Source organism: Lissotriton vulgaris, chromosome 6, assembly GCF_964263255.1.
Source record: "Lissotriton vulgaris chromosome 6, aLisVul1.2, whole genome shotgun sequence".
Classification (NCBI taxonomy): domain Eukaryota; kingdom Metazoa; phylum Chordata; class Amphibia; order Caudata; family Salamandridae; genus Lissotriton; species Lissotriton vulgaris.
The window spans coordinates 1405296159-1405311541 of record NC_141694.1 but is presented as its reverse complement, the minus strand read 5'-3'; the positions used below and the strand labels follow the sequence as shown (position 1 = coordinate 1405311541).

Below are 15383 nucleotides of genomic sequence, written 5' to 3'. Positions count from 1 at the left end.
CATCATAGACACCAACATCATTTAAATAATAGTTTCCTGCCCAGAACACAAATCAAAAAGTTAGAAATCTTGATTTATTGCTTGATTTCAATCACTTCCATTAATTGTGTACACTTACGTATAAAACATAAATAAGATCTTTTTTTACTCACTGCTTTAAGGAGCAAAGCAGAGAAAGGTGTTACACATGGTGTTATTAATATTACATTAGTGACAATCGGCTAATTATGGTCTTGTACATCCAACAATTATTGTGCATACGAAAGGTAGGATCACTTATGAACATCTTTCTTGGACAATCCAACGACAAGTAATCCTACTAAAACGCAATTTGGTAATTATTCATGTTCCTTTAGGAACTATTAGTCAACTCTCCCTACTCCCCCCAGCGCCTTGAGACACTTATGGGTGAGTCGTCACGCTTATAAGATACTTGATTGATTGACTGATCATAATTGATGTTGAGTTTATTAAACTGTTTAAGTTTAAGTGGAAAGGAGACACATATTCAAAAATTGAATCATGGTTTGTATTATCTCATTATGTTGTAATAGAACACATAACTAAATCTCCTACCAGTAGTGAGTAATGGACATTTCATGGTGGGTATCCCCTGGAAAATTTGGGAAGATTAGTGAGCGCTCTCTAGAAAAAGTCACATACGTACGCCTATCAAGGGCACAAGTAAATCAATTTCCAGGGTGGAAATGGGGAAGGAGCATCTTCAATATTGGAGGGGTGTTAGAATAGGTTTTTTTCCCCAAGGCAAACATATTTCTCAGAAGGGAATAAATGTAAAAATTAAATGATGTTAATCTAAAGGCATTTATGCACTTACACATGCAGAACTGGTGCTGCATGGGAGTTAATCCGAAATTCACATAACATACCCAGGAATACTCTTGGAAAGGTTTTCAAACTCCTGAAATTTAGGAAATTGACTGCAAAAGTGAAGAGGTATGAATATTTTTCAGACTCCGCCTCTACTATTTTCAAGAAATTCAGTAAATGTTGTCCTGTGCTAATTCTTTGCGATTGTGCTTGAATTTCCCTCTAGAGCTCTGGACTCTTCAATCATCTCAACATGAAAAAAACTCAAGTACAGGCTTTTCCTATTAAATTTTGCTTTTTGGCAGGTTAATTTACCAATTTTTGCAGAATGGAGAGCAGGAGAGACGCAAAACATATACAATGTACAAACAGCAAGAACAACTGCACAGCTTCTAAAAAGAAACATACCTTAAGTGTTACTCCAATTACATTTATGGCGTCCTTGACTTGGGGGTGGTTCGTACACTGAATCAGTTCTTCACATACCCAGAGTCCAAGGGAGCAAACAGCAATGCACCTTCACAAACAAAAAAACAAACATTGTCTCTTTATGTAAAGCATTCCAGAATGGCTGCTGTGGGTTAACTATTCTCTTAATTGGAAAAGATGCGTTTCATTAAAACGACAATAGAAATGCATACAGCCTTATTCACAAATGCTTTAAAACAAAGTCAAATATTTTCACTCCTGGGTTACTACTAAATTAGGAGCAAACTGCTGACTTGTGTAGAGTTCTCAGAATTTCAACAGAACCAAAGTAAACGTACAAGTCTCATTTTCGTGAGCACTAACATGCATAAATAGTTCCACATGCTGTACAGTAATGTGATGATGCAGTGAGATAAATAACGGTGATGGATCAAGCCCTGATCTTTGGACTGGGTAAGAGTGGTCTGCTTAATTCAGGCACTCTGTTCATCACCACCCCCTTTTCTGAATCGTTTTTGGCCACTATAGGTGTGGCAGGGTATACTCAGACATGAGTCCCTTTCTCACTGCATCATCAGGATTCAAGCAAGCCGGGCCGAAGAAGGATGAAATGCCAGAAACCGGTCCCCGGTAGCTTGTCTCCTTTCTGGTGAAGAATTGGCTTGGCAGTTTAGACTGCCCTGTTCCCATGATGCACTGGGCCAGGGACAGACTGATTTGCATATAGCCAGGTTCTGAGCTGGGATGATGCAGTGAGATAAATAACGGTGATGGATCAAGCCCTGATCTTTGGACTGGGTAAGAGTGGTCTGCTTAACACCATCAACTCTTATGATTTTCCCCCCCTGCGCTGAAAATCTGTAAAACCCATTGTTCATGACGAGCTCAGCTCGGCATGAGTGTACGAGAGGTGTACCTCATGACGAGCTGAGCTCGTCATGAGCGTCGAAGGGGTTAATTCAGACACTCTGTTCATCACCACCCCCTTTTCTGAATCGTACAGTAATGGGCACACATTTCCACGTGTTCCACTGTGCATCGATTATTTAGATGCATGGTTTCTTCATAGGGATGTTTGTTTCCAGCACAGAAACCACTTCCCCTGCACACCTTCCAGATTTGTAGGTGTTCCCAGTTCATACATAAGAAATGTGCTTATTCCAGCCACTGCCTTTAGTAAACATGCATGTGAATCTTGCAATGTATGGTAAATCCCTACAAACAGTGATTTAGGAGTATTCATTAAGTACAGCCGTTCCTTCATTCACTGTTCAAATTCTTCATTCTTTATTTAGTGCTGTGAAATCGTGTTCGATAAAAAGGTAAACACCGTCCTCCATTTCCATAACCCCCGCACTAGGCCTACTCCCAAAACTACCATGCATGTCATTCTTTACACACAAGCAAATGTGCGTCTTGTTTCTTGTTGTACATGTTGGTCGCAGTCTATTTTGCATAACATGTATGACTTACTTTTTGCGTTACAGTACCATGGTCATAGCCCGAAATGACCAGGCCATGAATCGACGTCACAGGATGTCAAATCATTTTGACAAGCTCATAAATCATAGACATGACAGTTCATTAATTAATCCATTTGGCAGTCATAAATCATTTTTGCTCTTAAATCACGTGACAAGTCATAATTCTGACATATCACAATCACGATCTGTTATATGCTTGCCATGCTTGTGAGACCTCTTAGTTTGTTCAGGCCATCATACATGCCGTTTTATGGGGTCATAAAGTTCCCTGTTGATTTTCACGCTGATTGCATGGGATTGTAGCCTCTCCCTGGAGTTAGGCTCCAACTTGCTACCTTGTTAGTCCATTTTTGTGCCCTGCCATTCGGAGGGTCTGGACTGCAAGTGCTGTCTCCACTTGCTCCCTCCTTCGGGCCTACTCACCCTGCCATAAGGCATTCCCAGGTGAGTGTCTTTCCTCCTGCACACCGCCCTGCCGGTTTGCCTCCTTACCAACAAATGTACCCCTTCTTAGACGCCTTACCTGCCATCCTGCACTGCGACAATGCTGTTTCTCGGTTTGGGTGGGTGGGTGGGTCTCGAAGTTGATCAGCACACCACCCCCAGCTTCCAAAAGTTACCTGTGCTGGGGCGGCAGTGCACTTAAAACCCCACAATGTCTCCTCCTGGGCTGGGACTCCAGTCTCCCTCCCCCCCCCCAATTGGGGGTTTTAAATGTCACCTGCTCATATCCAGGTGGATTCTGCCATGACCCAAATAAACAAAGAGTTGCTTTAAGCACAAAATGACAATGGAGGTCCAGGACACAATCTCCAGTGATCATTCAGGTGTTCTGCTTTTCCGACAACTCGCCTTATTGTGTGTTGTGTCTTGGAGGTTCGCACAAATCGTCCATGCTTGGCTGACATGGGGTAGGAACACAATCAACGGGCACCATTCAGAGAGCGGCAGAGATGTCAGGGTATTCTGCAGAAATCACCTTAAAGCGGAATTTTCCCCCCACCACTACTGATTAAGACCCCAGACCTTGGAGTGGGCTTCGAGAAACGACTTAATAATGAATATGTAACAGTTTAAAATAAAAAAAACATTTGGGAGTTTATATGGAGCAAACCTGAACCAAAGGTATCAGAGCGCTTTACATGAACACCACCAGTTACGTTACACACGGACACATTCATTTTGTCCTGCACAGAGAGATTACGTGAGTTGCCCAGAATCACAGGATGTTAAGTGTCCCTGCCGAGAGTAGAACCAGGTTCCCCAGCTTCGAGGTCAACCGCTCAAGCCGTGAACCACAAGGTATTCTTCTACCATCTTTACATACCACCATTTACAATAGTGTGCTATCTAAGAACTTTAGAAACGCATGCTTGCACATTTCTACATCACTGCTTACATCTTCGAGTACAAATCATAGTGGCACTATGCCTGTAAATACTGCAATTGAAGTCACTAAATGGTGACACGTAGCACTTTATAAAAAAAATAACGAAATAAAACAAACAGAGAGAACTGAGATTTGAATCTGTTCCCACACTCGATGGGTCACCCCTCCACCTCCTGCCTCCCCAATCAGTCTGTGTAACGAGCTACCCCCATCAGCAGTGGCTAACTGGCCATGAAATCACCTGGATCCGCGGAGCTGGTGGTAGACTGGGTGGAAAGAGTCTGTGCACCTTAACGGGCGCCGCTGAGCTCCCATCAATCAATGGGCCGTGATTGTCTGTGATCAGCGCCCTGCGACCAGGGAGCTGTTTTTGATCAGATTCTCAGCATGGAACTCGCAACCGAAGGAAGGGCTAAAGCTGATTCTATCAATCGTGCCACTCGCAGCGCCCTCATTGTCTCAAATATTGATTTTCAGATTCAAGTTCATGATGACACTCAAAAGAGCTGGGATTGCAGTAATGTTCGCTCCTGACATCTTTCAGTGAGGCGGATCCAGGAGAAGGGTATCGCAGCAGATATACCAGCAGGAATATTAAGAAAACGAAAGACTTTAAAGCATGCGGGTAACTTGGATCAAACAGAAATGCTTAAGGTTCTGTACTACCAACAGTATAAGCACATTTCATTAGTTCAATATGAATATCTCCTTTTTATCAATTTAAATAGAGTATCCAATTAGATGACGAATGCCAGTTTTATGTAATTCTGAGATTTTCTCTGCAGCCACATAATACTACAATGTTGAAGTGGAAAAATAGAGAACATTTAAATATATCTTGACTGCTTTGAGCACATTAAAAACTGACCTGTTTAACGAAAATCCAATATTTGATTACCTGAAATACTTTATCTCTCATCTACCATGGTTAGTGAAGCAATAATCCTGATTCAGAAGCCTCAAATAAACTTAAAGGCTCAGAAGGCATATCAGCTGGCATTCCCAGCTAAATTGAAATTATTTTTTTATTGAACAAAAAATTGTAGTAAAACTAGCAGTACAGTATACAGGAAGCAGCATAAGGCTCTCAAAGCACAATGCTTAGTGGAGCAGTGTGTGCCGGCTTTGTAACAACAGACAATGACCTCAGACTCACAGTAATCAACTCAAGAGCAAATCACTGTGCCTGCTTGACAGATTCTCCACAGCACATCCTCAATGAGGATGGCTGTGGAGGGATTCCAAACAAATGTTACACCCTCTTACAGATCGACCACAGTCAGGCTAAGGCTCGCATATACATTATTTACCTGGCTGTGAGACCAAACGAAATGCAGATAACTACTGGAATATTCTCTTTCTTGGCCACTTGTACCTCTTGCCCCCATTGCTGAGTTAACTGCTGCTCTAGTTATCAACTCCAGTCTTATCGGTGTCCCAAGTTCCACAATCACTGTGCCCATTTCAGATTTGCCAGAGTGGCATCTGGCTGGAGTCCTGGATTGTCTCAGAGCCCAAGTGGCGATGGTGCTGCACTACCTATCTTCAGTCACTAAGTGGTGCAGAAGACTTTGCATATCCTCAATAAATGCTACCAATTGTAAACCTGAACGATACTGGAAGCTACTTACCTTCGGTAATGCCTTGTCTGGAAGAGACTATCTAGTTGCGGATTCCTTTCCTTAGAATATATCCAGGTGTCGGACTGGAGCAGGACATTTTTCCAGGAGCAGTGTTCCTGCTTGCCGGAAGGTGGTATTGTTCAGCTCCTTGTGGCATCGCCAGCATTATCCCCGGCGGAAGTGACATGCGTTGTGCCTACATAGGCACAACCCCAGCGCTCAGACGTCAGTTTCTTTTCGTGACTTTCCACTCCAGGAGCGGGAGGCCACAAAGTACACTGACCACTGGTGAATGAAACCAGGGCCCTGAAAAGGGAATATCACTGTACCTATAAATCTGTTCCCAGAGCGTGGAGGATGGGGGGGCCGGTAAGGAATCTGCGGCTAGATCGAGTCTCTACCAGATAAGCAGTTACCGAAGGCAAGTAACTTGTTCATCTGATAGAGACTTCAAGCCGCAGATTCCTTACGTTAGAATAAATCCCCAAGAAATGCCTCTCCTAAGGAGGGTCTGTGTACACGATTTAGACCAGAAAGTCCTGCAGGTGCAAACTGGGAAAGTGCCTGCCCTGATGGACCTGACTGTCCAGGCAGTAGTGCTTGGTAAACCTGTGGAGTGAGGTTCACATTGCTGTCTCACAGATGTCCAGGTCTGGAACTATGTGTGCTAACACAGTTGTCACAGTTTTTGCTTTACTGGAACAAGCATGTAAACCCTCTGGGGGTTGCTTCCTGGCAAATGCATAGCAGATCTTAATGCAGAGAATAATCCATCAGGAGATGGTACGTTTCTGCACAGCCTTCCCTTTCTTGGCTACAGATATCCCTCAAATAGCTGATCATCCACCTGGAACGGTTTTGTGCGGTCAAGGTAGAACGAGAACGCTCTTTTTGAGTCCAGCTGACAAAAGGGTGCCTCTGAAAAGGGATCAGGTGTGACTGTGGCACATTTATAGTGAACTCCAGTGAGTGTTGATGGTCTGCCATTGTCTGGAGGTGGAAGACAACTGGCTATGGTGAGCTCACCTTTAACAGCCAATCGTTGAGATAGGTGAAAACTGGTATCCTTGATCTCCGCAAATGAGCTGCAACCACCACAGTCACCTAGGTGAACACCCCAGGGGTGCTGGTAATGCCAAAGGGGAACACTGCAAACTGAAAGTGCTTGTGGCCGACGGCGAACCGCAGGTAACATCTGTGAGCAGTTAGGACGGTAATGTGGAGGTATAGGTCAAGCAAGTCTAACACTACCATCCAGTCTCACGGATCCAGGGCAGACAGGGCTTAAGCAACAGGGCACAGGCTCTGGCCTCTAAGGAATGCCTCCAGCTGGTTCCGGGATTGGCGTTGGATGCGTATGGGGATGGCACCTCCAAAAATATCAGCAATGGAGCTGGGGAAGGTCAAGGTGACTGGACTGGCGTTGGCTCAAATCAGTCCATGGATCCAATGGGCTAGATTGGCACCAGGGCCTAACCCACCAGTGGGAAACCAATAGGGGGCCTCTCTTGATTCTTCGGTGATGAAGGGCGCACTACAGGGGACAGGCTGTCCAAATATGAGGTGCATGACCTCATGAAACTCACGGAGTTCCAATCAAGGAAACTCTGGGAGGTGCAGAGACAGACCTGACAGTCTCAACCGGGGAGCCAGACTTAGAATGCAGATGTTCCCTGATCTTGTCGGAGGACTTCAACGGACGGGGCAAAGTCCTCTCTGACTTCTTGTTCTTCTTACGCTTGTGGGACATTGGACAACTCCTTGCTTCTATTATCCACAGCAGACTTATTCTTCACAATTTGTTATTCCAATTTCCCAGTGAGTCCTCTGCTTCAATGTTTCTACTTTAGAACCGCCTTGTGGTTTTCTCTTGGGTTTCCATAATCGTTTCTTCGCCCTGGGTGTATGCGCACAATGAGGAGATGCATTTTGTCTTTTGTGCTATTCTTTGGCAGCATTTATTAAGCACAATTGTTTTTATTAGAACTTTCTGGGGAATTTTATTGCAGGCCTAGCATGGGAGGATCCCTTGTGAAAGAAGAAGGCCATCTTACTCAGCCTACCATTAGCTGCAGAAACATCCAGATAACCAAATGGACCCAGACTTCAAAACCAAACCCACTTAGACAATGCACCTATTTCCGTTGTCAAATATTTGGGGGTTGCAGCACCATAGTCTGACCTGGTGTCAATCGCCAATCTCAACCCATGCTCTGCTTGGTGTCACTAGTGTGCTCAGACCATTGGTAAAACAGTTTCAAAGCCAGTAATATCAGTTGGTTCAGTATCATGCCCTCCTCAAGTCACAGTATGTCCCGCTCGCCCCCCCTCCCAATTTCAAGAGAAAATGTGGAAGAATGTTTAAAAACTGACTGAGAAGGTTGCACTGGTCTACATTGAAAAACAATATTAATTCTACAGGGGAAGAAAGAAAAAGAAGTGTCCTTCCGGTTGATTTAGTTTTTTTGACAATGACTGGTAATTTCGAAAGGGAATAAAAAACATAGACGTCAGTTACTTTTCACCACTTTCAACACCAGAAGCGTGGAGCCACAAAGTACACCGACAATTGATGTGGAAAACTAGGGTCCTGAAAGGGAAAAGCCCTGTCCCTAGAAATCCGTTCGCAGAGAGGGGATGATGGGTAGGTCTGTAAGGAATCTGCGGGTAGATAGTCTCCCTACCAAATAAGGTGTTACCGAAGGCAAGTAACTTGTTCATCAAATAGAGACTTTTAGCTGTAGATTCCTGTCCTTAGAATAGATACCCAAGCAATACCTGCTTGGAGGTGGGTATGCAGAACAATTTCACAAGAGAAAGTCCTGCATGACTGAACGGGCAAAGTGCCCATCCCTACAGACCTGACTGTCCAGGCAGTAGGGTTTGATAAATGCGTGCACATTGCTGCCTGGCAGATGTCCAGGACTGGTGCTCTGCAAGCTAACAGTTGATGCAGCTTTAGGTCTAATGGAATGAGCAGGCAAACCCCCAGGGGGTTGTTTTTTAGCCAGTGCGTTGGAGATTTTGATAAAGAGTATGATCCATCATAAGATAGTCCTTTTATGTATGGCCCATCCCTTCTTTGCTCCAACATACCCCATGAACAGTTGGTCGTCCACCCTGAATGCTCGTGGGATCAAGGTAGAACAACAACACTTTTTTGGGGTACAGAAGGTAAAGTCACTCCTCTTCTTTGCAGGGCTGAGGCGGAGCGTAAAAAGTAGGCATAGTAATGGTCTGGCCTATGTTAAATGGTTTGACCACTTTGGAAGAAAGGAAGCTCTCGTACGAAGCATCTGTTTGCCTGGGTAGATGTTAAGATAAGGAGGCCTGGATTATAAGATCTGAAGCTCACTGACGCTCCATGCCAGCAGGAAGGCCGTTCTGATGGTAAAGAACCATGGACAATTGTGCAAACGCTCTCAGGGAGTGCACATAAGGAAAGTGAGGACGAGACTGAGGTCCCATCGGGCCATGATAAAGAGAGAAGGTGGAATCAAAAGTTGTAAACCTTTCAAAAAAACAATTTACAATAGAGGATTTGAAGAGGGCTGGCTGATCAGGCAACCACATAACATTTGAAATGGTATAGAGAAACCCCTTAAGAGTGACCAGAGCAGAACCATGCTGGGCAACGGAAAGGAACAAATGGAGAAATTGAGAATGGGGGCAGAAAGGGGATCAATTTGTCTTTCTGTACACCATGCCACAAATCTTGCCCAATGACAGCCATAAAATGCCTTGGAGGAGTGACGCCTGGATGCCAAGATAACATCATAGACTTCGGTAGGAAGGTCGAAAGCAGTCAACTGTTGCTGCTCAATCTCCACGCAAGAAAGCAGAGCGTTGACAGGTTCAAGTGGAAACCCTCCCATGCTGCTACAAGAGAAGATCCTCCCGAAGAGGCAGCCTGATCGGAGGACCGATGGCCATGCGCACCAGCTCGAGATACCAGACTCTCTGTGCCCAATCGGAGCCAAATGGATGACTTGGGCCGGGTCGTTCCTGATCCTCTTGAGAAATATGGGCAGAAGTGGTATGGGCAGAAAGGTGTACAGGAGGCCTGAGCTGCACTTGAGATGAAAAGCGTCTCCAAATGAGTCGCTTTGGAAACTCCAGTGCGCAGATCTGCTGACACTGCGCATTCTCTTCGGTGGCAAACAGATCTAACTAAGGCTCTCCCTACTGAAGAAAAAGACCTTGCACCACTTCCAGGTGGAGATGCTTCTCTTGATCCACAAGGCATCTGTAGCTGAGCTCGTATTCTCTGGCGTTCAGAGAGCCTGCCAAATATTAAATCACCAGGGGGATGCCTTGCTGTTCTTGCCATGCCCAGAGATGCAGGACCTCTTGACAAAGGTCCACATATCCACTCCGTACTGTTTGCTGTAGTACCGCATAGCGGTGAGGTTGTTCGTGAACACTTGGACCAAAGTGGACATCTGCATTCTAAGTCTGGCTCCCCGGTTGAGACTGTCAGGTCTGTCTCTGCACCTCCCAGAGTTTCCTTGATTGGAACTCCGTGAGTTTCATGAGGTCATGCACCTCATATTTGGACAGCCTGTCCCCTGTAGTGCGCCCTTCATCACCGAAGAATCAAGAGAGGCCCCCTATTGGTTTCCCACTGGTGGGTTAGGCCCTGGTGCCAATCTAGCCCATTGGATCCATGGACTGATTTGAGCCAACGCCAGTCCAGTCACCTTGACCTTCCCCAGCTCCATTGCTGATATTTTTGGAGGTGCCATCCCCATACGCATCCAACGCCAATCCCGGGACCAGCTGGAGGCATTCCTTAGAGGCCAGAGCCTGTGCCCTGTTGCTTAAGCCCTGTCTGCCCTGGATCCGTGAGACTGGATGGTAGTGTTAGACTTGCTTGACCTATACCTCCACATTACCGTCCTAACTGCTCACAGATGTTACCTGCGGTTCGCCGTCGGCCACAAGCACTTTCAGTTTGCAGTGTTCCCATTTGGCATTACCAGCACCCCTGGGGTGTTCACCTAGGTGACTGTGGTGGTTGCAGCTCATTTGCGGAGATCAGGGATACCAGTTTTCACCTATCTCAACGATTGGCTGTTAAAGGTGAGCTCACCATAGCCAGTTGTCTTCCACCTCCAGACAATGGCAGACCATCATCACTCACTGGAGTTCACTATGAATGTGCCAAAGTCACACCTGATCCCTTTTCAGAGGCACCCTTTTGTCAGCTGGACTCAAAAAGAGCGTTCTCGTTCTACCTTGACCGCACAAAACCGTTCCAGGTGGATGATCAGCTATTTGAGGGATATTTGTAGCCAAGAAAGGAAAGGCTGTGCAGAAACGTACCATTTCCTGATGGATTATTCTCTGCATTAGGATCTGCTATGCATTTGCCAGGAAGCAACCCCCAGAGGGTTTACATGCTTGTTCCAGTAAAGCAAAAACTGTGACAACTGTGTTAGCACACATAGTTCCAGACCTGGACATCTGTGAGACAGCAATGTGAACCTCACTCCACAGGTTTACCAAGCACTACTGCCTGGACAGTCAGGTCCATCAGGGCAGGCACTTTCCCAGTTTGCACCTGCAGGACTTTCTGGTCTAAATCGTGTACACAGACCCTCCTTAGGAGAGGCATTTCTTGGGGATTTATTCAAACGTAAGGAATCTGCGGCTAGAAGTCTCTATCAGATGAACAAGTTACTTGCCTTCGGTAACTGCTTATCTGGTAGAGACTCGATCTAGCCGCAGATTCCTTACCGGCCCACCCATCCTCCACGCTCTGGGGACAGATTTATAGGTACAGTGATATTCCCTTTTCAGGGCCCTAGTTTCATTCACCAGTGGTCAGTGTACTTTGTGGCTTCCCGCTCCTGGAGTGGAAAGTCACGAAAAGAAACTGACGTCTGAGCGCTGGGGTTGTGCCTATGTAGGCACAACGCATGTCACTTCCGCCGGGGATAATGCTGGCGATGCCACAAGGAGCTGAACAATACCACCTTCCGGCAAGCAGGAACACTGCTCCTGAAAAATGTCCTGCTCCAGTCCGACGCCTGGATATATTCTAAGGAAAGGAATCCGCAACTAGATAGTCTCTTCCAGACAAGGCATTACCGAAGGTAAGTAGCTTCCAGTATCGTTCAGGTTTACAATTCGTAGCATTTATTGAGGATATGCAAAGTCTTCTGCACCACTTAGTGACTGAAGATAGGTAGTGCTGCACCATCGCCACTTGGGCTCTGAGACAATCCAGGACTCCAGCCAGATGCCAGCCAGATGCCACTCTGGCAAATCTGAAATGGGCACAGTGATTGTGGAACTTGGGACACCGATAAGACTGGAGTTGATAACTAGAGCAGCAGATTACTCGGCAATGTGGGCCAGAGGTACAAGTGGCCAAGAAAGAGAATATTCCACGACCCACATCGGGCATCTGCACTCTCTCTATGGCTCCTTTGGACAAAAGAGCCACCACTTCCTGGTGTAGAAAAGATAGGTGGTCCTCAGTCAGGCTGTCGTTAGTAGTGTTGTATAGCATATTAGGACCCTAGTGTACTTTTCCCAATTCATGCCCTTATATAGGTATAATTCACCCTATCCTTATATAGGCATAGAAATCATAACCATATTTAGGCACAGCTCATGCAGTCCAAATACGGCATGGCTACTTCCACTTGTTCGGAAAATACCCAACGATTTCTTAGAAAACTCGCCTTCAGCAGTCAGGGACTTCCCCTTGCTGAATATTGATTTATCCAAGAACTCATGAGTTTTCAAAGAACTGAGACTCTTTGATGACGTTATTATGTCCAACCTTACGTCAAACTCGGCACCTTTAAGGTATAAATATGCCCACACTTGCCCTAGCAAACGCACAGTGGTTTGGAGCAGTTCGACTATCTACTTGCCCGACGCATCTCGTTGCAGCAAGTGCTAAAGAAGCCGACCCTCCAGCAGACGCACTGAGAGAGATGCTGTCTTTTCTCTTGCCGAGGAATCCAGCTCCAGTGTTTCCAAGCTACCCTTGCGGGTTGTTGGGAAATCGAGTCCTCAGACAGAGAGATACCAGACCTCCTTTATTCTAAACCAAGGTACGGAGCTGATTAGAACCTAAGAGAAATCTTGGATAGATTCTTGGCAAAAAGAAACTAAAAACGTATGCTACACCACACTTGCTTCTTCCCTCGTACTAGACTTTGGTTAGGTACATCGAGGCATTTTAGAAGCACCAGTTGAGTACTTTTAGTCCTTATTTATTTAATGTGTGTATTCTATGTATTTTATGGCTTAGAAACCATACCATGCATTTACAGTATTATTTTATAATACTCTTCTTGCTGTATGCATTATACTTTGCAACCAGTATTATGATTGTAGAAGTTCACTTTACTTGCAAGAGAAAGAAGACTGTTCAATAAATACTTTTTATTGAAAACGCCTGTCTCTCTATTTCTCTGCACCTCTGATGAAACGAAGCATGCACGATTGACTGAGTAAAAGATCTATCTATTATTTCCACCACTCTGAAGATCCGTTTTATCCTGGGGAAACAAAGTTGTCATGTTTATGCGGTTGTCAGGAACTAATCCCTTCTTGTTTATTCGAGAAAGTTTCTAGTGACCTCTGAGCTAGCTGGCACTCACAATTAAGTCTAATATATTCGATAGAGACCTAGTAGACATAAGTCCTACGTCACATATATAGGATATATTATTCCAATGCGCAGAGCCTATTGGGAATATAGGAACTACACTACAGTAGGTGGCATGGAGGGTGAGGTAGGGTGAGGTAGTCTCAAAGGAGAGGGAGTAGCGTCTTTGGACAACCTGCAAAATCCACTTTTCCGATATTATTGACTACCAATGGGGCAGGTGATGGCTAATCCTGCCACCCACTGGGTGCATATGATGGTAAAAGGGAAGACTAGGAGAGTTTTGAGGCTGCAGCTGCTGGTGTAGTGGAGGACTGGCCAGACGGCAGGCCACCCTACCCATGGGGCCAGTAGGTACTGCATCCAGGGTAACGCAGAGACTGGAAATGTTGCGAGCAGTGGTCAATGAGTGGGTAAGGAGGCGGCTGTATGCCCCTTCCGTGACCATGAAAGGAGCAGAAGGTGGATTGAGGGTGATGCAGGCCATAGAAAGGCCCATGGACCTGGGTGCAGCTCTACTGCCCAATAAAGTACTCCAGCGCCAAATCCACCTCGTCATCAAAGAGACAGGAGCCAAAGGGCATGTCAATGAGTGATGTCTCGACATCCCCAGAAAAGCCAGTAGTCCTCAATCAAACGAGGAGCTGCAGGGACACGATTGATGAAATCACTCTGCCTAGTGAGGTAGTGGTGTCTAGTTCACATCTAATGGTGAACTTAGCCACATTCCTCCCGTGGGCAACAGAATCGGCCTCTAACGGGACCGTTGGCAGCACCTGAGCAACCGTATCCCACAGGGCATAGGAACAGCAGCCACAATGTCATGAGGTATTCACGGATATCCATGCCATGCTGGTGGAAGAAAACATGTTCTTGAGAAAATTGCCAGCTTCTTGGATTCCCAACCTAGTGGAGTGGGTGGGACTGTGCCAGGATTTGCCTGTGAAGTGGAGGCTTGGACAGCTAAGCTCTCCAGGGTAGGGTGTTCTATGAGGAATTTGGGGTGCCCTGGAGCGGAAAGGTGGAGGTAGGCAAATGTCCTGTTCCCAGGAACTCCTGTGTTGGACTTGGACCAGGTCCCAAGCAAGACATCAGTAAGTGCTTAATTGAATTGGAGATTGGGTACGGAAGGGGAAACTCCTGGTTAATATTCCAAAAGAGAACTTGTCCCTACTTACTCCCAGGACATTTGGCCAAACTGTTCACAGAGAGGGGCTCGCTGCAAATGGTGGGTTTGTCAACTTACGCTGAGTGTGGAAGGCAGTGTGCAGTGTGGGTTAGCTTCCAGCAGAGAATTGGCTGAAGGCCTCGCACAGCGTGCTGCTAGTGGAGGCCCACCTGGGTGAAGACCTCTGGAACAGGGAGACCCATATACGAGTGATTAATCCAGCAAAGATTATCCCTCCACAGCAAACAGCATCCAAACTAAAGATGGCAGTGATGCCAGATTCAGAGGTCTCACTACATCGCCCAGAACACTAGCGGGAAGAGGCGATGGCAGAGAGCCCTCCGATGGATGGTATTGCAAATGTGAAGACACCCCTGTCAGCAATACCACAGAGGCACCACAAAGTAAGAAGGAGGGTGTCCGTATTGGAGGAGCGGATACTTATTGCACTGGTCAGGTAAGGACAAGCGTCAGCAGAGTGATGCCCAGCAAGGATGAGCAGCAGCTTGTGCTGGAGAGAACCCAAATCCCCAACTGAGTCACTGAGAATTGAGTTGTTCAACTGGGCATTCAATGGAGAGACAAAACCTCAGTGGAGTGTTCCTGAAGGAAGCTAAACAGGGGAAACCAAGAGACAAAATATACGTTTTTCAAACACAGGCCAGGTAGCTTCAAATTAGTCCTGGCTGCAGATGGCGGAGGTGAAGACCTAGAGACCTGTAAATGCTTTTCAGTGCTTAATTTGAACCAGTGGATTCTGGTGCTTCGAATCAGCACTTTATTTTCACCACTAGCTCTTATGACAGCCCACTACATGGTGGCGCTGTGT

General features: G+C 45.9%; 1 protein-coding gene across 5 annotated transcripts in view; it reads right to left on the bottom strand.

The window, feature by feature from the left end:
* RALGAPA2 (Ral GTPase activating protein catalytic subunit alpha 2) overlaps positions 1–15383 on the bottom strand; it is a 1781019-nt gene that overhangs the window by 787835 nt on the left and 977801 nt on the right. For all 5 annotated transcript variants that reach the window (XM_086927515.1, XM_086927511.1, XM_086927512.1 and 2 more), the window contains one exon: positions 1240–1348. In XM_086927515.1, coding sequence (XP_086783641.1) covers positions 1240–1348 — 109 coding nt within the window. The remainder of the gene's footprint in view (positions 1–1239; positions 1349–15383) is intronic.